General features: G+C 39.9%; 2 protein-coding genes and 1 long non-coding RNA gene across 6 annotated transcripts; all 3 read right to left on the bottom strand.

Annotated features, from left to right (window-relative positions):
• Positions 1-206: 206 nt before the first annotated feature.
• Positions 207-3,089, bottom strand: LOC5509924 (forkhead box protein O3). The gene is made up of 2 exons (XM_001630363.3): positions 2,621-3,089; positions 207-2,458 (listed from the first exon to the last, which is right to left on the bottom strand). Exons 1-2 carry the CDS (start codon positions 2,960-2,962, stop codon positions 1,106-1,108), a joined length of 1,695 nt encoding a protein of 564 aa, XP_001630413.3. The 5' UTR covers positions 2,963-3,089; the 3' UTR covers positions 207-1,105.
• Positions 3,090-7,713: 4,624 nt separating this feature from the next.
• Positions 7,714-9,735, bottom strand: LOC116616853. The gene is made up of 2 exons (XR_004295492.2): positions 9,583-9,735; positions 7,714-8,642 (listed from the first exon to the last, which is right to left on the bottom strand). It is a non-coding gene; the product is annotated as an uncharacterized LOC116616853 (long non-coding RNA).
• Positions 9,736-14,946: 5,211 nt separating this feature from the next.
• On the bottom strand, positions 14,947-20,849 carry LOC116616851. 4 transcript variants are annotated; one of them, XM_048721661.1, is made up of 8 exons: positions 20,550-20,849; positions 20,037-20,185; positions 19,321-19,469; positions 18,905-19,041; positions 18,290-18,338; positions 17,807-17,885; positions 17,134-17,235; positions 14,947-15,646 (listed from the first exon to the last, which is right to left on the bottom strand). In XM_048721661.1, the coding sequence occupies exons 2-8, from the start codon at positions 20,162-20,164 to the stop codon at positions 15,487-15,489; spliced, it is 804 nt and encodes a 267-aa protein (XP_048577618.1). In that variant the 5' UTR covers positions 20,165-20,185; positions 20,550-20,849; the 3' UTR covers positions 14,947-15,486. The 4 variants fall into 4 exon arrangements, with proteins under 4 accessions (XP_048577618.1, XP_048577620.1, XP_048577617.1 ...); XM_048721663.1 differs by lacking the exon at positions 20,037-20,185 and having other exon boundaries at positions 20,550-20,845; XM_048721660.1 differs by lacking the exon at positions 20,550-20,849 and having other exon boundaries at positions 20,037-20,206.
• Between the last annotated feature and the right edge of the window lie 80 nt (positions 20,850-20,929).

The following is a 20,929-nucleotide window of genomic DNA, read 5'->3' as shown; positions in this document are numbered from 1 at the left end:
GAAATTAGCATAAACCTGCTTAATGAAGCAAGGAAAGCACATGGCTTTTTGCATGTGCAATCAAAATGAAAATAGAGAATGCATCAGGGATTTAAAATATTGTAACCTTACTAGCTCGATAGATGCATGTGTAGTGTCTTTAATTAAAGTAATATATGACAAGGGGTTTACTTAGAAATTAAATTCAATGTGGACTAGAAAAGAGATATAATGACTCAATCTATAATTTTTCTATATACTATCCATCTAAAATGATGAACTACAACTTTCATGTTATTCCTGATACAGTAAGATTGCAATTACACTCGGTCTTGGATTCAGTACATTGAAGTATCAAAGCATGTATAAATGAATTCTAGGTCTACTAATATTGCACAACTCTGGGTCTCGTAATTATCAATACTATGTATTAAATTCTCAAAAGAGTTTATGATGATGTTAGTATAGTTCTGCAAGTTTGAAAATAAATGGACAATAATTTGGAAACAAACATTGTCTTTCTTCCAAATCTTAATCACAAGGATTAAGATGAACAATGTTAATGCCATACTGTGATGAATCTCTAAGACATTTTAGCTGCTGCTACAAACTCTGTATGAGATCAAGGTTTAGATCATTCACAGTAATGTCTGGAGAATGATAAAGGGGATTGCAGAAACCTTATCTGGCCGTCCAAGATTAATTACAACAATCCAATTAATCCAATTAGATGATGCCACAGCAAATGTACAAATGTGAACTTATGTTTCAAAATTATCATAGCCTTTTATAGAATAGACTCAGGATCTCTGGTTTTTGCTATGTGGCTGAGATATAAAGCCACTTTGACTACAGAAACCTTTGGGTCTTAAGAACCAGACTGGTAACCCAACACTAAATGTAAAATTAAAATGGTGTACCACAAATATAAAATACCAGCAAATATGATTGCATACATTTACCACACACAGCAAAATCCTCTACATAAAATATCTGGTAAAACATTTTAGCAAAAATATATATATGTATATGTTTTATATAAGACTGATGCGCAAGGAAACTTTAGCAACCTATATATAATTGTATAATTCTTTTTAACTACTTCGTATGTAGGCACTTTAATGCTTTAGTACAGCTTTGCTGAAAACTCTCCAACCGTTACTGGGGGGTTGTTGGGTGCAGATGCGACAAGTTGTTCAAAATTAAAGTCGAACCCACCATCCCCCATATTGAGTTCGCTAGAGATGATTGTATCCATATCACATTCAAGTTCACCTTCAAAACAGTCCAACTCGAGGTCACTTGGGAATTTCTCGTTCATAAACTCTAGTTGATTCTGCATGTTCCGTTGACCCGGACCCAGTTGCTGGTTGAGGTTTTGTAACGAGTTGAACGCAGAGTTGTTGGTAGTCATTTGTTGCATAAAGTTTCCATAGCTATTGGCTATGTTGTTGATATGATTCTGATTGGGGTTTGTGGTAGTGTTGCATGTATTAAAATTCGGGTTATAGCTGTCATAAAGGTTTATCTGCTGGTTGGAACTTGTTTGAATCTCCATTTCAGTATCTCTGTGCCCATTAGTAGGGAAAGCCAGCAAAGAATGGTTGTTTTGGCCGGCCAAAGGCTGATGTTGTGGGTAGTTGTTTTGAAATTGCAAGGACCTATTTACTCTCATAGTACTATAACTAGTAGGATGAGAAACAGGCATTGGACTCATTTCTTGTGTTATTGAGCTTTGTGTCTGCGTCCGTGCAGGCTGGAAAAATCCACTGTCAAAGCTAGAGTCGAATCCATTGGTTAAATTCGTAGATCTTGGGTTAGATATGTTCATTTCTACCGGTGGAGTCCTCCCTGGTTGGTGTAGTAAATTATTACCAGGCGAGAGGCTGCGTTTAAGTGGATGATTTTCAAGGCTATAAGACGTTTCCAAAGTCATGCCGTCGGCCAGCTCGGTTAATTCTTCGGCCGCAGGGTTAGAAGGCATATTAGGAGCAACCGAAGGAGATACAGTGGCGTCGAATTCGTAATCTTCGTCGTCATGAGCAGGAATAGGCGATAGTCTCCCGCCAATGCTGCTTACGGTAGACGCATTCGACGACGTCCTTGGCCTCCCAAAACTATCATTTAACGGGAACGGCAACGGAGAGTCGCTTTCGACTAATTCTGGAACCGTTAGAAGTGAATCGGAGCTCGAACTAGTAGGGGAAATATTGCCCGGCGAGCCAGAACGATTGAGTCTTCCTACGTTAAGTCTCGGACTGCCAGGTCGATCGCTCTCCTCCTTAATTTTATCTTCCTTAGATCGTCCCCGGCGTTTCTCGGTAGATTTTTGCGCAGAATCCAGTGATCCGGATCTCCTTCGACTTGTCTTTGCTCCCTTGGCATCTGGATTTAACACCCACCATGAGCTTTTTCCGTTGCCCTCGTTTTGTACGCGTACAAATTTACTGTGTAAGGAGAGATTGTGTCGAATCGAATTCTGCAAGGAAATAGAAAGTGTACACACAATAAATAACAGTTGAAATCGTCTCTTTTATCGTTAAAGTCAACTCAATTAAAGTCAAACCGCTTGCTAGCATGCCTCACTAGTAGTATAACGCTATACAGCGAAACGATATCTTCAAAATAGAACCCATCTTACCTTCCACCCAGCCGAACTATTGCTATCACCTTTGTCGCGAAAATACGGCACACTATTCACCATCCAGTCGTAAATTTGCGATAGAGTCAACCGCTTTTCGGGAGAACTCTGAATAGCTTGTGTTATGAGATCTGCATAGGAGTAATTCCCCCATGCGTTCTTTCGTGAGCTTTTCTTGGGTTCGCTAGCTACTTGTTTCAATGGTTCTTGCTCAGAGTTTGTAGGTTCAGGCTCGGGTTTTGGAGGGGCTCGAAAATCAGGAGGCTCGGGCAATGGCCATGTATTAGACCTCGGACGATTGTCACGTCTTTCCTGCAGTAGATCTACTTCTATTACATCCATGACTATACTTTGTGTCAGATCTATACCTCAAAATCAGTGCATATGTGACAAAACACAACTCTAAGACTGCACTTTCATGCTCGCCGGCCAAACGAAGAATTTTCGCCTCGCGGATTTAGAGCTCGGAAATTAACTACAATGTGACGTCATGTGTTGTCATGGGCAATACTAAAGAGGGTGCTGATTGGTTTAAATTATTCTTTGACGGACATTATAGCTCCTCCTATATACTGTAACCAATAAGAAAAACCGATCAATATAGCGCATCGCCTCAGAACGATAGGCCAATCGTGAGGGCTCGCTGGTTCGCATGTCATGGCCGTTCGCCCACGCTCTATTACTCTTCCAAGACGTGTATTGCTTGATAATAGCCCGTGCTTTTGCGACAAGATCGACACACTCACATCACGCGAAAGTGAAATAGCAATAACTCACGCAAAAGCGCACACCCCAGTAAGAAATTCACAATCCCATGAACCAATCCACCCAATCCACCAATGATGTCATATAAACCTGCCTATCGAAATTTCAATTGTTTCCGGTTTACAACCGGAACTAGATTTTCATGACCATAAAAGTTGATCAGACGTACGCAATCTTGTAATTCAATAGGCTTGATTAATTAATATTTTCGGTGGGGCGATTGTTAATTGAATACGTAATCGCATTTTAAGCCGCGACCACAAAGTTGGGACTGCACTAATTGTAGCGTTTACATTAGTCATTTAAGCACCGTAATCTTGCTAACGTGAGCGAGACATCACATCGCAGAAGATTCAGCTCACTCAGTCCGATTTACCTCGGATTTGATCCCAATTTTCACTTATTTTTACCTGTATACTTTGAACTAAAACCCAGATAGCTTGGACTCCCGCTAACTTCCCGCTATGATACAATATCGCCCCTGAATTAAAAGTAGAATTAAGAGTCACCTGAAAACATCGTTGTCATTTTTCATTAAATATCGAATTAAAAATATCACTTATTTGGGCCATATATATGTCTCATATATGGCCGCCGAAGAGGACAATAACCCTTGAAAACCCTTCGAACTTTAAAAAAAAAAAATTAACGAAAGTTTATCAATTTTTAAAGAGGCAGCTGCGGTGGTTCTGCGAAAAAGTCGTTTCCAGGAAAAATTCACGGATCCAGAACAAGTCGTATTTTTTTTGGGGTCACCCTTTAGGCGGCGCAGCTACTACGCAAAATTAGACCATTTATTTATGTAGACTGTTCGACTAGACCTCATTTCGCGCATGACGCACGCTCTACCTCATTACTCCATGTATGTGAGCTCACGCTAAGGATATTCAATAGTCAGAGTGCATTACATTGGCTTTTGTCAATCAAACCCTTTTGGGGGTTTTGATTGGGGTAAAAACACGCAAGGCCTTGTTACAAAGTACTGACCAATTACACGAAAAAGATTTCCATTAGAATATCAATTGAATGACGGGGATAATAATACACTCTGCCAAATTTTCGTCTTTAATAAGACTTCTTCAGGGCAGACACAAATTGAATTAAATTAATTAAATGACGGGCGTAGTTTTCTGACATCGTTTGCTCGCATAATTTCAAATTGCAGTACTTTGTATAGTTTCATTTACTTGCTTTGTATGGTGAGCTACGCGACTAGATATTGTCCGGAAAAAAGCTAGGTGTTTATCTTTCCGCCTGATTTCCGAAAACTTATCGTTGAATATGATGGGAACTTCTAAAGTAGAACTGGAAGACTGAAAGGAAGCTATGAGTTGGGAGGGGGCCAAGTTATTTCAATGTGGATTTCTTGTATAGTTGTAGACTATATTTTCTGCCGTTGCTAGACTCCATCGGCCGAGACTAAGCACTCACAGCATAGAAGGTTGAGGAAAAAGCTAGAGATCGACCCTAGATTTCTTGGCGCTAGACGAGAAAACATTATTCTAACAGACTTAAATTAGGATGGAAACTTTAATTGCCGCAGTAATATGTTCACATAATGGATGGAAAAATTCATTATAAGTTGAGATGATATGATAAATTTAATGTAAAGAAATAAATATATTTGAGATTGATAAACCTTCATTAATTTCATTTTTTTTTATATAAATAGGAATTAATTTGTATACATTTTCCCCGCACATAATAGGATTTTACGAGTTGTGATTACCACGAAGGTTAGTCATACACATGCCTAGTCCAAATCACATGTTCACTCGGCGCTACTCACGTGGCTAGACGGAATTGCGGACTCCAAATCCCGCCACATCCCCTCCATTTCTACAGCATACATACATTTATGCCTATAGAATATGGAATATCACCGAAGGCACGATTGGCTCTACAACTAACCGTATGTCAGAGGTGTACTGAATACCACAAAACGGTTGGTTTAACAAAAGTAAGGTAAGGTGAGTGAGACTCAGTATTTTAGGGCTAATTTTAGGGCTAATTTTTCTAAGTGACAAATTGAATGTAACTGATAAGGGAAAGGTTTTATTATAAAAAAAAGTATTAATCACGGGTGGCCTAGTGGGTTATAGCGCGTCAGCGTATTATGGGGCCTCTCAAACGTTGTTCTATCACACGAGTCACGTCACTAACCGAGTACTATCACAATGTGTCAAGTCACGCAAAACAGATTGGCCACGCGAGCTAGCCTTTATCGCCTCTCCAGTAATAGCCTAAATGTAGCTGTAGGCTTTTATAGTTTTTCCGGCACGAAAACCCCGAAAACTCTGAGTTCGCATACCACATATTTTTCACCGAGTTTTGGGGGTTTTCGTGCCGGAAAAACTATAAAAGCCTACAGGTAGGCTACTCCAGTAACTGTTTCAGCTGGGCTAGCTCACGTGCGGAAGTGCTGGTCACATGAGCGTCCCTTTTTGATGGGAAATATAACCCCACAGTTTGAGTCCAAAGGGCCTGTCGAATTTTAGCCTACGTGGAGCCGCTGAGTCAGCGGCTACACGTAGGCTAGTGGAATTACAAACGCGGACGGCTGTAAAGGAGACTAGTCTACAGTAATTAAAAATGCAAACTTTGTCAAGCATTGCAAGATGGTAAATTTTTATTATCATTAAAAAATAGCAGCCATAAATTAAGGAGCTTTTCATTTATCCTCAGAGATTAACTACGGCTCTAGGACTCATGTGACAGAAAGCGTATGTATAGGTTTCCGATTAATGAAAGCTCTTTCTAGAATAAATGCCAAAGGGGAAATCGTTATAAATTATAGGTCCCGATAGTAGGATGAGAATAACAAGAAATACCGGTTCCTCAGCTTCCTTATGTTGAGTTGATGGAAGGAATTATATCAAGCAGTGAGATCGTTAAAGAATTTTATTTTGTCTTTTGATCCGGAAGTAGAAGTGACGCGAGAAGAGATACCGGAAGTGAAAGTGAAGTAAGAAGAGATACCGACTCAATAATAGCGTAAACAAAAAGACATCGTCACCCAAAGTTTGAGTTTCTAAAATTGAAATATGACTACAAACTACGCTATCTTAGATGATATATTTTAAAATTAAACACCACGAGGCAATGTTTCCCCACTGTTGAATATCCTATGCATAGCAAGCAAATACTTTCGTCTTTTGTTTGCGCGCACAACCGACATAACTAATTGATAAAAAAATGATAATCAAAAGGCAATTGAAAAGACTGGCTTCAAAATTCAAAGTCACAATCTAGCGGGAAAACCTTACCTCGTCCAGGGTGTCGTTAGACCATACTGAAAATTACCCAGAAGACCCTGGGTACGAGGTTGGGTCAAGCATATCAGCCCTGGCCGACCGCGCTGTGCATAAGTCTCCTTTGCGGCAGTGGTTTATCGCTAAGGAGGGTGACCCCGAAACCATTAGATTCATCAAAATTTAAACAAATTAGATTAGCTTCGGAGATTGTTAAGTGAACCGACGCCATGTTAAATGGCGTCCCCTAAAATCGTCCAAGCATGCTGTCCGCTTTTCGACTCGACCCAATCCCCCACACAACGTTTGAATAGCAAATAAGCTGTTTAGGTCTACAGGGTATCTTTCGGCTTCACTGGAAGCAGAGGAGGCCTGTATTGTTATGTAAATGAGGGGCAGATCATTTGATATCTAGACGGGGACAGCTTGGCACTTGTTCCAGAGCCTCGAACGTCTCTCTTTTTAGTGGAGATCGTAGGACAGCTTTTGATAGGGGCAGATCATTTGATATCTAGATGGGAACAACATTTGATTGGGGCAGATCATTTGATATCTAGATGGGAACAACATTTGATAGGGGCAGATCATTTGATATCTAGGCGGGGATAAATTTTGATAGGGGCAGATCATTTAATATCTAGACGTGAACAATTTTTGATAGGGGTTCTAGATATCTACTGATATCAACTGATTTTATCCCTGATCGATTTTCGAATTGGGTTGAGTTCTTCTCTCTAGAATGTGGCTATGCTTTTCTTTCCAGGGGCGGATACAGGGGGGGGGGGGGGGGAGTGGATTGGGTGGATATCCACCCCCCTTTTGAGTAAAAAAAAAATTGAAAAGTCACTTTGTTTGAAGAAAATACATGTCTGAGTGTCCGTGTCCATTTTCCTTCGCCTGTTTGACTTTGCTGACGTGACAAATCCAATTCAGCGTGAAGTATTGTAAGATCTGTGTAGTGACCTACCCAGAACCATTTGATCAGTTATATGCCGTCTATCCGGCCATTATCCACCCCCCATTTTGAAATCCTGGATCCGCGCCTGCTTTCAATAGCCTGATTCCTCGCTTTTGCTAGAATTAGTATTACACCTCCTAAGATGTCCCTTATAACACTTATATCAAATGGTCGTTCCCAAACGACCTTCATTTGAGTGACGTCATAGTAAATCGACAGGACGTGACTTGGCGGGGCCATTAATCCACAATTGCTACAGGTACGACAAACAGTCTAATCGGGGTTGCTACGTCACTGCATTGTATTGCAGGTTTCTAGTTCCCGCACATGTTATATGAAAATAAATAGTCGCAGGTACCAGAGCTGCTTTTAATAACCACCTCTAGGTCATGAATGAGGCTAGGAATGCATTCTTTGAAAAATAAGACCTAATTTAGACGGCGTTCTTTTTATGTACCGTTTTAAATGTAAATGCACGAGAATAAACCCATTCGATTTTCTATGTTAATTTGCATTTGGAACGGCATATGAAAAGAACGGCGTTTGTCCTAGACCCAAGAAGCTTTCAAACTAAGATAAGGGGTAATACGGGAACCGAAAATCGTCTTGATTTTAGAACCGAGAAACAGGATTTTATTAACGTTCGGGATTCTGGGTAACCTTCAGCAGGTAGGACGGGACAGACCCCCCCTTTTAGAGGTTGGATTTAGCCTTCTAATTGCGCTGCTTCTTTTTCATGAAATATTTTATGAAAATAGAAAGACAAGCTCAGTCAGAGCATTCCAATGAATAATAAAAGAAGTAACAGGCGAGTAGCAAGCTTGTCTACAAGAAAAGCAAAAAGGTCGCCAGAGGAAGAGTGGAAAGAGAGGAGGTCACATTCTACGGTGGGGGGAGGACTAGGGGAAAAAATCCCTTCACCGACCGGCGTGCTCTTTTCCATTATCTAAATCCCATTATGCTTTATCTTTGCGTCAAACGTGTGAGGTAAAGTGTGTATACTGTGGTCTCCGGAGCCGGAATGCAGACGACCACGTTCCCGCCAAAACTATGAGAAAAATACAAGGGTTACGTATTAGGTAAAGCGACCTCTTTCACGCCAAAACTATGTAATATAAGGTTGTAAAAATGGAAAATGACTGAAGGGGGATAACAAAATTTTATTTCTGGGACAAAAATGTATTTGTATTGAGTGTTTTTACCAGTTAACGAAGCGAAATATGCGAAGAAACTCGTTGAGATATGAGAACGTGCGTGCTCGAGTAAGGAAGCCAACTAAGTGTTGTTGCGGTTTTGAGCTTGGCTACGTGACTTAGTCATTATGGCGTCTCATAATAGAAAGCATAATTGTTTGGTTATGGGTGTCATGAAAATTGCAACAGTTTTCCAAAAAGAAGCAGTCATGAGAAAATTAACAATCAAATGACATGTCGAGTAAACTGAGTTACCTCCCTACATTCAAGAATGTCGATAAACCACATTTTATTATTGTTAACAATTGAACATATACCGGTTAAGTTGCAAGAAAACTTCAAAATATCCACACATGATTAAAATGTAATACCTTATTAAAAATATTGTACTAAAAGTATCTCAGTCACTTGTTTGAATTAGCTGATGGAAATGGATTCTTTGAGTGAGTCGCTATTTCGCGTGAGCGTAAAATGGCGGCGTGCTGACCGGCCTTATTTTAGCTAATATAAATTTTATAAGATATCAAGAGTCTTCAGTCGGGAATCGTATTTGGACAGTTGGCATATATTTCTGTTTAAGAAGACCGATAACAGGTAGATAATCCTCTAATCTTTGGCTTAGAGGAACAGCTGGTAAATTAATTTAGCAAATTGCTTTATCAATTGGGAATCCTAGAAACTAGTTACAAACCCTACCACAGGCAGCACAATATACACAAAACTGGGACCAGGAATATCTTGATACGGGAAGATCACTCGGAAAATCAAGAAAAAAAATGAAATAATCCTCCTTACCACTGTTTAGCTACCCTACCACTGTAACGTGCGCCAAATCTTGTAGCAGTGGTAAACAAATTTCTCGGATAGTGGAGAAACTAAAATTTGTCGTGCGCTGCGTTTTTGGCAAATGCTCACTACGTCGCACGCTACACATCTCCTAGTTTAGCCAGGTCTGTTTGTATTTATTTTTCGCGGTCGATCGGTCCTACCACTAACTTAAACTGAATTCAAGCGGGGGGTCATATGCATGACAATTTGTAATGATTAAACACCGTTAGAAATTATATTCCTAGACCTGCAGGAGCTAGATCTATCGATCATTTTGCCAAAAGCGACGCTCCAGGGACACAACACGTGGACCGGAAAGGAACCTTTATTGACGTAACGTAACGCGTAAGCAGACCCAGTCAGGCGCCCTCGCAACAAGGCCCGTTAGGTCAACCAAGGGCGTTATTTAATGCGGGTGGTCCATTAAAATACAATAAAAGCTTTGAAATAAAGAGCAAAAAATATTAAACAATGCACAATATTTGTCCTTTACCGGTAATATCACGGTTATTTTTGTAATAGAGCTTAAAAAAAATCATTTTTACGCTTGCTGCCACCAGCAAAAACACGACTGGCTTTGTGGGGTGCGCAGAACAATGTCGATCTTTATAAAGAGCCGAATTATTTTTTAACAGTCTCGCAGGCGCCAAGGTCAATTATGGCAAAGTAACCAAAGACAAAAGGAAAAAAATATACGAAAAAGGTCTCTTTTTGTACAAAATACTACGTGCTTACGGATAATAGGGCGCCCAAAGCTACAAGGGCAATCAACCTGTCGTATTTGTCGCTTTGAAAGTTAACAAAAGTTTATTTGTGATAAAGATGGTTGTTACGGTTGTATCTTTTATATTTCGTGAAATATGTACCCCTTGCTAAGTTCTCACAACGTGAACATTCCATTATATAAGGTGCACAAACAAATAAAGCAGGGCCTGTCAGACGTAATTAAACACCAGTTGTGAAATAGCTCCCGTCATCTTTTACAGGTGGTAGCCCTCATAACCTAGTTGGGTGTGACTTCTAAAAGCGGTTTCTGTAGCTTAACAGAGCGCGAAATTTCAATTGCCCCTGCACGACCTGGTATCTTCAAGACTCAGGCTTTTCCCTGAGATCATCTTAAAATGGCTTTGAGGACCCGCTGATAATGTAAAAGAATGCGAAAAGTTTTGCCTCATGTCGTATCGATATCTAATATAAAGAATTCAAAGAATGCAATAAAGCCGGCTGTGTAGGGTAAGCTCTTTATTAACCACTTCCATATCATGGAGTTCTATTGTATTGTAGCAAGTTAGCATGCATAGTAAGTCTCTCCCTGTTACTAAGCTCTCTCGCGCTGCGCGCCACACGATATTCGGCCCAACTTGGGGTTTTGATTTGGTGCCATTCTTCAATCCATGACGAATGTAAAAGCACATTACATACCTCATACCTTTACTGAGTCTAATGAATTATTCTTAAAGAGTAAACGTGCACCTAGCCTGCTAGCCGACTCTCCAATGGGTTTATTCGGAAATTATTATTATCAGAGTTTCGGGATTCCTGTGGAAGTTTCCTTTCTCCGTTCCACAGGAATCCATTCATGCTTGTTTTCAAAAAAGCCATTTTTGACCTAATTTGGACAAACATATTTTGCGGGAAAGATGATTTCGTAATTTGGCGTAGTTGGTAAAATACTGAGCAATGCAGTAAAGGCAATTTCTTAAATAAATGGACTTTAAAAGCATATCAGCATAGCAGGTTTTTGTTCTCTTTTGTTTTTGTTATCTTAATCAACTTGCCAAGATTTCTAAGTAACTGGTAAAACAAATTTGTCGGAAAGGTAACTCATCAGTGGGGGTTTTCATTGGCATTTCTCATCCAACAGGAATGGACGATCTTGTTTTTAGGATTCCAAACATACCAAAACGAGTCCTTTCCTTTTTAATCAACTACTAGTTAAGTACATAAACTGAACAAATAATCATAGTGATGTTACAGGGTACTGACCGATATAATTTTCAAATGAGCTTGTTTGAAATCAAACTGGTGCCATAATTACCCGGGCGGTCGTCTGGTGCTGCAGGTAATCGAATGGCCAATTGTCCAATTAAAATGATAATTTTAACAAACGACACCTTATTGGAGGTATCACTGTATATGGCATATAGCATGCGGGAGCATTACATCGATATCTGCTATAGAATTAACGTGATTTTTATGGCAATTATTTGCAAAAAATTCACATAAGTTGTGGTTAGATTGGGTTTTTTCAGACCACTTTTATGTGAAACGAGAAGAGATTATAACTCGAGCGAGAGCAACAGTGTGACAAGGCCCGTAAGGTCAACCAAGGGCGTTTGTTCATTTGGTGGTCTTTTGAAATACAATGATAAAGATTTGATAAAAGGAGCAACAACTAATAAACAATGCACAATGTTTGTCTGGCTTTACCTGTTATTTTTGCCATTTAGCCTTAAAAAAATCATTTTCACGCTCGCTGCCACCAGCAAAAACGCGCCGACTGGCTTTGTGGGGTGGTCAGAACAGAATTTTGTTTTTTAGTCTCGCAGGCGCCAAGGTCAATTATTGCAAAGTAACCAAGGCCAAAAGGAAAAATTATACGAAAAAGGTATCTTTGTGCAAAATAGTACGTGCTTACGGATAATAGGGTGCCGAAAGCTACAAGGGCAATCAACCTGTCGTATTTGTCGCTTTGAAAGCTAACGAAAGTTTGTTTGTGATTGAGATGGTTTATGTTGCCGTATCTTTTTTATTCGTGAAATATGTATCCCTCGCTAAGTTCTCACAACGTGAACATTCCATTATATAAGGTGCACAAACAAATAAAGCAGGGCTTGTCAGACGTAATTAAACACCAGTTGTGAAATAGCTCCCGTCATCTTTTACAGGTGGTAGCCCTCATAACCTAGTTGGGTGTGACTTCTAAAAGCGGTTTCTGTAGCTTTACAGAGCGCGAAATTTCAATTGCCCCTGTACGACCTGGTATCTTCAAGACTCAGGCTTTTCCCTGAGATCATCTTAAAATGGCTTTGAGGACCCGCTGATAATGTAAAAGAATGCGAAAAGTTTTGCCTCATGTCGTATCGATATCTAATATAAAGAATTCAAATAATGCAATAAAGCCGGTTTTGTAGGGTAAGCTCTTTATTAACCACTTCCATATCATGGAGTTCTATTGTATTGTAGCAAGTTAGCATGCATAGTAAGTCTCTCCCTGTTACTAAGCTCTCTCGCGCCGCGCGCCACACGACATTCGGCCCAACTGCGCCGCCACCCTTGTGTTTTGATTTGGTGTCATTCTTCAACCATGACGAATGTAAAAGCACATTACATAGCTCAGATGACTGTACCTCTATGCGACAAAGGAATGATTTACATCGCTAGACGGCGACGGCAAAAACAATGGAATTCAAAGAGCAAGACATGAAATTCCCTGCTCTGTCTGATAAAAATTTTGGAAGCTTTAAAACGCTAGAACGCAATGATTTACGCCAAATTATTTGTGAAGCTGGCAGAACCCCGGACCTTTTTTGAATTCCGTCATTTCCAACAGAACACGATTCGAGTTTCACAGAGTCTAATGAATTATTCTTAAAGAGTAAACTCGCACCTAGCCTGCTAGCCGACTCTCTAATGGGTTTATTTGGAAATTATTTTTATCAGAGTTTCGGGATTCCTGTGGAAGTCTTCTTTCCCCCTTCCACAGGAATACCGAAACTCAGAATTTTTTCCCAAAATTAAACCCACAGGAGAGCCGGCTATCTCGCACCTTAGAAATCTTACTGCAGTTGTTTACCACGACATCGTGCTTAGCCTTTTTTGACAGTATTTAGCACGGAAAACTAAAAGTGTGACAATAACTTTAAGATGTTGAAAAGGTTTAGGGAAAAGTGGGGCTTTTGGCCGCGTTTAGAGGGAGGATGGGTGGAAGCGAACCCAGTTCGCCCCCCTCCCCCCAATTTACGCGCCTGGCGCTAGAGTTTCAACTTTTGTAATAATAGTAATAATAATAATAATAATGATGATGATGATGATGATGATGATGATGATAATATTCGTTTCATTCTTGTTTTCAAATAAGCCATTTTTGACGTAATATTTCATTCGGTGGTCTATTGAAATACAATGATAAAGATTTAAAATAAGGAGCAACAACTTATAAATAATGCACAATAGTTGTCCGGCTTTACCGTTTATTTTTTTTGCCATTTAGCTTAAAGAAATTTCATCTTCACGCTCGCTGCCACCAGCAAAAACGCGACTTGCTTAGTTAAGTGCGCAGAACAACGCCGATCTTAAAAAGAGGAGTAAGTACGCAGCTGCTTTGTCTCCTATTATCTTTGCTCTACAAAGGAGTTATTTTGTCTCTATTCTTCTCGTTCTTTGTGTCGAGGTGCGGATATTGTTCATTTGCCCAATCAAATTGCAGCTTGTAAGAGCTGCGTACTGACCCAAAAAGAGCCGAATTGTTTTTAAGTTTAGCAGGGGCCAAGGTCAAAATTGCAAAGTAACAAAAGACAAAAGGAAAAATTATACGAAAAAGTAAAACACAAAAAAGAACAATAGAATCTGATCACAATAAAATGCAATACGCGAAAGTGTAGTTCACACGGGTTAATGAAAATCTCTCTATGTACCCCTCGCTTAGTTCTCATAATTTATTGGGATTCCTGTGGAGGGAAGGAGATTCTCCTTTCCCCCTTCCACAGGAATCCCGAAACTCTTAAAAAAAATTCTAATAAACCCACTGGAGAGCCGGATAACAGGCTATATCCCACCTTAAGTGAACCTACCTTTTTATGGAGGTTTTCCGTAGTAAACAATTGCAGTAGATTTATAAGGTGCGAGATAGCCTGCTAGTCGGCTCTTCAATGGGTTTATTTGGATATTATTATTTTATTACATCTGCGTTAACTTTCCTTAAAATGCCGGTAATTGGCTAGCGAGACAGAAATAGGAAACCTTAGTAATATTTCCTTTTCTGTAATATTTTTATTACATCTGCGTCAACTTTCCTGAAAAAGCTGGCAATTGGCTAGCGAGACAGAAATAGAAAACCTTACTAATATTTCCTGTGTCATATGTTTTTATTACAGCGGCGTCAACTTTCCTGAAAATGTTGGTAATTGGCTAACGAGACAGCAATCTGAAACCTCACTTATATTTTCTTTTCTGTAATATATGATATCATAGCTGAAAATGTTGGCAAATAACGAGGAAGAAATAAGTAATCCTGCAAGTAAATCTATTTTGTTCGTCTGTGCGGAGTATAAATCTTCTGGAACAAAACTTAAAAAAAAAAATCTAGCATCCAGAAATCATTTGAACTTATTTAATAAAGATGATATTTTATTTTAAAACCATAAACCTCTTTACACCATCATTGTTTCCCAATTAGTCTAGTATATTTTCTTGAATATTCAAGACTATAGTATGGTCCAAGATACAGGAAAGACGCTTTGCTTATGTACAAGACCTTCTAAGACAATCTAAGAGTAACATTCTTGCCCTTTGATTTAAGGGGCACCGCTTTGATCACGTGGAAGGCTTGTTCACGATCAGAAGTTAAATTATAAGAATCTCCCGCATTCTTAGAACAGCCAAGACAATCCGTGGCTCCGTTGAACTAAGATTTGCCAAGATTCAAATTCTGATCATCTGACTGACTCAACAGTAGCGGATCTAGGGGAAGGGGGAGGGGTTAGGGGGTTTAACCTCCCCCTTCCCTTGGGCTGCCAGAAAGCCATATGTAAACCAGCCCCCCCCCCCCTTTAGCTAGATCCGCCCCTGCTTAAGGCCTGGTCACTTATGACATCTATACAAGGCCTTCTAGGAATCTCCTAGAACCTATAACAAGCAAAATCCAGATTATCATGGAGCGAATTCTTGCCTTCTGAGAGTCTCTGATATGACTGAAGACGATGTCATCATTCTGAGTAAGCATGTATTCAGCGCTTGATCTACCGTCTGCTCGGGCGGCCGGCATTCTGGGGAGGTGTCTGTCATTTCGCACAACTGATATTGTTCATATCTGTAAAACAAATAGGAATATTTTATAAACAAGCCTTTATGACGAAGGAAAGGCCACGAAATAACCCCCTAACATTCGGTGAAAATCTAGCCCGAGTGTCAGGCCCTTTTATCGTTCCCTTTGAAGTATACCGGAACCCCGACTTTTGAAAAATAAAATCGCCTGATACTCGGACTAGAGAAAATCCAGAAAAAACAGCCAAATCGTGTGATTGTTTTAGTAGTTACAATTTTTTATAAGAACCTTTTATAAGAACGTCCAGCCTGAGATTTCACCAAATTTTAAGAAAATGCTAATAACATGCCGAGTCGAGTTTTATTCGCGTGATGTGTTCTAAAATGCAATATCGAATTGTGTTGTTAAAAACACCCTTAACCATATTCAGACTGGGGGGGGGCTCTTTAAGCCCACCTCAAATTGCTATAACTTCTGAACCATAAAACTTGGTGACTTTTCCTAAAATCTATCTGCGGACGTTTTAATGCCATTTACATGTCGAGGAGACGCTACATGTTACCATGGCAACCGCAAAAATTATAAGAATCCAAGATGGCGGAAATTACCCCCCCCCCCCAAATTATTATAAACGTTTTTATAGCCTTTTTGCATTGTAAAGCCGTTAAAAGATTTATTTTGACATATCTAAATGATGTAAGGCTAAACTGCAGAATACCCGTCCCCTTATTTGCATTTTCCTTGTATTTACTGCCTCATTGAAGTCTCATTGTTAACTCTTTGTGGACGGGTATTCTGCAGTTGCTCCTGATGTAAAATGATTTCAACCCGATATCCGATAATTTAGGCAATATTTGAAAGAATATCAAGACATCGTATTTATGACGTCATTGTGACGTCATAATTGTTCGACCACACCCAAAATAGGACGTGACTATTCTTTGCATGCTGGTGATCATTGTCTGTAAGTTTGATGGTCATAGCCTAAGCTGTTCATGAAATATGGAGGGGGTCCCTTTAGCCCCCCCCCCCCCCACCCAGCCAGCTCAAAATAGCCCAGTCTGAAAAGGGTTAAATATTATTGCTCTTGATCATTTGTGCCTTTTCGTAATAATTCATTGAGTATTATAATATTCTCACATACACAAAAACATACGTACATCATTAAGACCATCTGCAGCCTTAAATTGCTCCAAAAATAAGAACAGCCCAACCTCAACTGAAAATTCAGGCCCGTAGCAGGGTGTGGGGCACAATTATAAGAAAATGACCGATGAGGCACTTTTCGGGCTTTGTTCCTTTCGCTATGCTAGCTTAGAACCACCTAAATGTACAACCCACGATATAGCTGTTGTATGTACTGTAATGTACTTGAAATTACACTGAAGTATTTCTAAAACTGTAATAGCTTATGCAGTAGCTACATGCACGCTTGCGGGGCTAATTTTTTTAAATTGTGTTGCTGCGTTTCAGTGGGAATCAAGAACCGTTAGCAATGTAATTTCAAGTAACCTTTCAAATCTTGATCATACCTTAGATCTTGCTGTAAAGACGTGGCGATGCTATGAGACCTTTCCGCCACATCCCAGGTGTATTCTTCACAGCCGGCTCGGAGAACCTGTTCATCCGCGTTACTGTCAAATAATAGTATCAGGATTACACTAGTAGCAGGGCCGTAGCAGGGGGGGGGGCACAATACAAAAACATTGAGGGGGGGGCACGTGCCCCCAGTGTCCCACCACCTGCAACGGCCCTGAGTAGTAAGGGTTGCTTTGATATTGCCTTTAACTGTTAATGGGATTCCAGCTTGGGCACAAGTGAGACCCAATCCAACAATCCACACCTCTATTCACCCCTGGATATGCATCAAAATGGCATTGCTGGTTTACTTCCCCCCTCCCCCACCCTTTCTAAACCCTACCATCTGGTGTAAAAATGTATTGTGTGAAAGCTAACGAGCCAACCCCCACCTCTGAAGCTGACTGAGAAGTCAGATGGTTTTATTGAAACTGTATAACGTTATGGCCCAATGAATTTCAGGACAGTAAACATGCATGTATATGTATTTACAATACTGCGGAATCACTTGGCGCTACGAGCCTTGTGACTCACAACATTTTGATTATGAGGTGACGAATATCTTGGTGTATAAGAGTACATACCACAAAAACTATGGGAAATTCACTCAATATATAGCTGGTTTACCCTAGATGATGCTGAAGGCACCCATCACTAGTATCAGACTTGTCTTCTAAAGTTACCACCTGACACTCATCTGAGACTGCTGACAAAAAATCATATATACAGTAATAGGATGTCCAGGGGCAAGTTCATTGTGTCACGAGGGCCTCTCACAACGACCAAAAGTCCACTTTTGGTTTTCAATAGACGGGCTATTTGTAGACAAAACTAAAAAGCATAAGCTAGATCACTCTGGAATGTAGCCAAATCCGACAATAAACGTCCCGTGGAGATACAGCAAAGACATCCCAATTTGTTGTTTTGGAGGTGTTTAGATTTTTATTAGAGATCTCCCCCCCCCCCCCGGAAAAATTAGGTGCACTTTTTCGTATTTCGCAACCCCCCCCCCCAAAAAAAAAAAAAAATCCTGGGTACGGGCCTAGGTATCATATGGAAAAGGATGGTATTTGATGACCCTTCAATACGAAATGCTAGCGTAGCATTTACCTGAACTTGTGTCTTCACAGTGATTTGACTGAGGGACGACATGCATAGGCTAAAGTGAAACAGAGAATCAAAGTTGAAGCTCTTTGGAAACCACATTCAATTTCAGTTTGTTAAGTGCAATAGTCTGACAATATGCCCTTGGCGCTATGGAATATCTTTCCAATAAAAAGTCCTTTTTTGAAGGCAGAATTTTATAGGGGGGGACAAAGATACCAAAAAGGAGGGGGGAGCTTACAAAGCATATACTGTTACTACAGGTAAATTACATTTTTTAATAGCATATTATATTCTGCAGGGGTGAGAGAGAGTGGTACAGTGGAGTGTCTAGAGGAAAATGCAGGGTGGAGTCCAGAGAAGGAAATCACGCCCATGGATCAATTACGTTCATATTGGCATCCTTAGCACTGGAGTGTCACTATATCCATCTAGAAACTTTTTCTATCCAAACAAATGCATAATATTATTACCGTCTTTTTAACTACCAACAAATGGGTCAACCAGAGTCCCGACCCATCGGCCCCCCCTGTTGACACACCTGTCTGGGGTCACTGCCCCCCCTCCCCCCATGGGTTCACCACTATAATTTTCATTCTATGCACTTCATTCTTTTCGCACCTCTGTTTGCTGAACACCATTGATCTCTGGCAGATTGAATGCTTCTCTGAACTGCAGGTGCTGCTCAGAAATTATGCGGTGAATGCTTTCCTTGAACAATTCCATCTCAACATCTACTCTCTGATGTAACAAGTAATCTACGAGCAAAATCATTTGTAACTTTTATCAATCCATAATGAAATTGGCAGTAAAGAATCTTGGTTGTATGTTGTTTTTGATGGTGATTATGAGTTTGGTAATGGTGATGATGGGGATGATGATAATGATAGAAACAAATAATAGTGACAGTGATTGATTATGATGATGATCATCTTCATCGTTTTTATTTCATTTTTTAAAATTATTATTTTATGATGATGGCGATGATGATGTCAGGCCATTTAGGTGAGTACACTAAGGACGTAGCTGTTATTTACCAAACTGTTGTATGACTACAGCAGTTACTTCAGGGTCCTCTTGGGAGCTTGTGAATGACATGTTGTCATACTCTTGTGCTTGGATGGCTGGACATTTTTCAGTTTGCCTCAGGCTATTACAAGGCATATGGTGCTGTTTCTCCTCAAAACTATATAAGAACATGAGTCAAACAAAAAGAATTTTCAGTAAAATTCAGAAGTGGGTAGGGATTGAACACTAATCCCCTGACCCCCATGAGAATAAAGAAGCGTTTATCTAATACCTTCTTGTTTTTATTCACCCCCTCCCCCTGACTTCACGATGCAAGCCCCATATTCTTGAGAGTTTGTTAAGATAAGGGGTGAGGAAGAAGGAGAGATAAAGGAGCATTTTCCCCTTCAAAATTAGTTAACTTATTTTTTAGGCAGCACACATCCCCCCTCTCCACTCCCCCCCTCTCTCCTAATCACCTAAAAAGCCTTTGCATCTGGGAGGGGTGTATAGTGGATATAGGGGAGTACTACACTCCTACCCCCAGTTCTGAATTATGGACTCAGGTGCTTACGCCAGCTGGTGCGCAGGGTGCGTGTGAACCCCCCCCCTGGGAGGCTTTTTTTTACATATGATACCTATGACTGCTCATCTCCCCCCTTGTCTGTGCAACTGTCAATTCAATTACTCAGGGACGTTATAGGAGGGGGGTATCTCAATTTAACTGATGTAGTAGAGTCATTACCATCTATAAACCTGGGAATTGCTGTCGGTTGTTCCAAGTTCTCGCACATCATCTGAGCTATGCTGTACCTCCGTGTTGCCATAGAGATTTGAAACCAATACACCACTGCTCAGACAATCTGTCTCCATCGATGATTTTCAAAGCTCATTCTTTACGAATTTTTTAATTCTGAAATTGATTTTTTAACACTAAGTTAAGTTTAAACTTGAATAACTGAAATTACACTGTCAGTGAATAAATCCCATACTAAACTCTTAATTTAAACTATATGAAACTTAAGATTCATTGACAGTGAAAGTGCAATCAAATATTTCAATCCATGCAGCTTACGTTTGATGCAAATATGATTGTTTTTAGGTCCTACTCTATGTGCTTTACGCTTTATAGTACTTTAAAGGTATTAAGTTATAAAATGAACGTGTAAACAACAAAGATGAACACACTTTGTAGATCACTTTGAGGATAAAGAAAGACCTTTGCAATAATAAAACCAAGAAAGAAAATACCGTTTACCTTTTCTTTCTTCGGCTCCAAGAAATGGCTTCGAATTATCCTTTTCACTAACTTCAGCCAAGGGAAATGTTGAAACAAAGCGAGCGTTTAACATTTTCCCGCCAATGTTTATTTAAATTCTTACTTCCGGCTAGTTTGGCGCGACAACGCAATCACCAAAAAGTTCCAAAATGTTAGAAAATGCTATAATTTTATCCGAACTATGAATCATGCTCAACAGTTTTGAAATTATTCACAACAAAAATGTATAGTGAAGAATATAAAAATATTTCTTTTTTGAGAAAACAATTCACTTCCGTCGTTGGGGTCGCTGTGTGCTGTTTTGGCGGTAATTTGTGTGTGTGGCGCGCGCGGGGTAAAAGGTAAAAAGAAAAAAAGAA

This window comes from Nematostella vectensis, chromosome 14 (genome assembly GCF_932526225.1).
Source record: "Nematostella vectensis chromosome 14, jaNemVect1.1, whole genome shotgun sequence".
Taxonomy (NCBI): Eukaryota; Metazoa; Cnidaria; class Anthozoa; order Actiniaria; family Edwardsiidae; genus Nematostella; species Nematostella vectensis.
Note: the sequence above shows the minus strand (reverse complement) of the source record. Positions and strands in the feature narration are given on the sequence as shown.

Excerpts from the sequence above, each read along its gene's own strand:
- LOC5509924 (XM_001630363.3), bottom strand. The coding sequence starts at position 2,962 with ATGGATGTAATAGAAGTAGATCTACTGCAGGAAAGACGTGACAATCGT. Across the intron at positions 2,459-2,620 it reads ATAGTTCGGCTGGGTGGAAG|AATTCGATTCGACACAATCT; the intron begins GTAAGATGGGTT and ends ATTTCCTTGCAG.
- LOC116616851 (XM_048721661.1), bottom strand. The coding sequence starts at position 20,164 with ATGGAGACAGATTGTCTGAGCAGTGGTGTATTGGTTTCAAATCTCTAT. Across the intron at positions 19,470-20,036 it reads AATTCCCAGGTTTATAGATG|TTTTGAGGAGAAACAGCACC; the intron begins GTAATGACTCTA and ends GTTCTTATATAG. Across the intron at positions 19,042-19,320 it reads TGTAGTCATACAACAGTTTG|ATTACTTGTTACATCAGAGA; the intron begins GTAAATAACAGC and ends TTTTGCTCGTAG.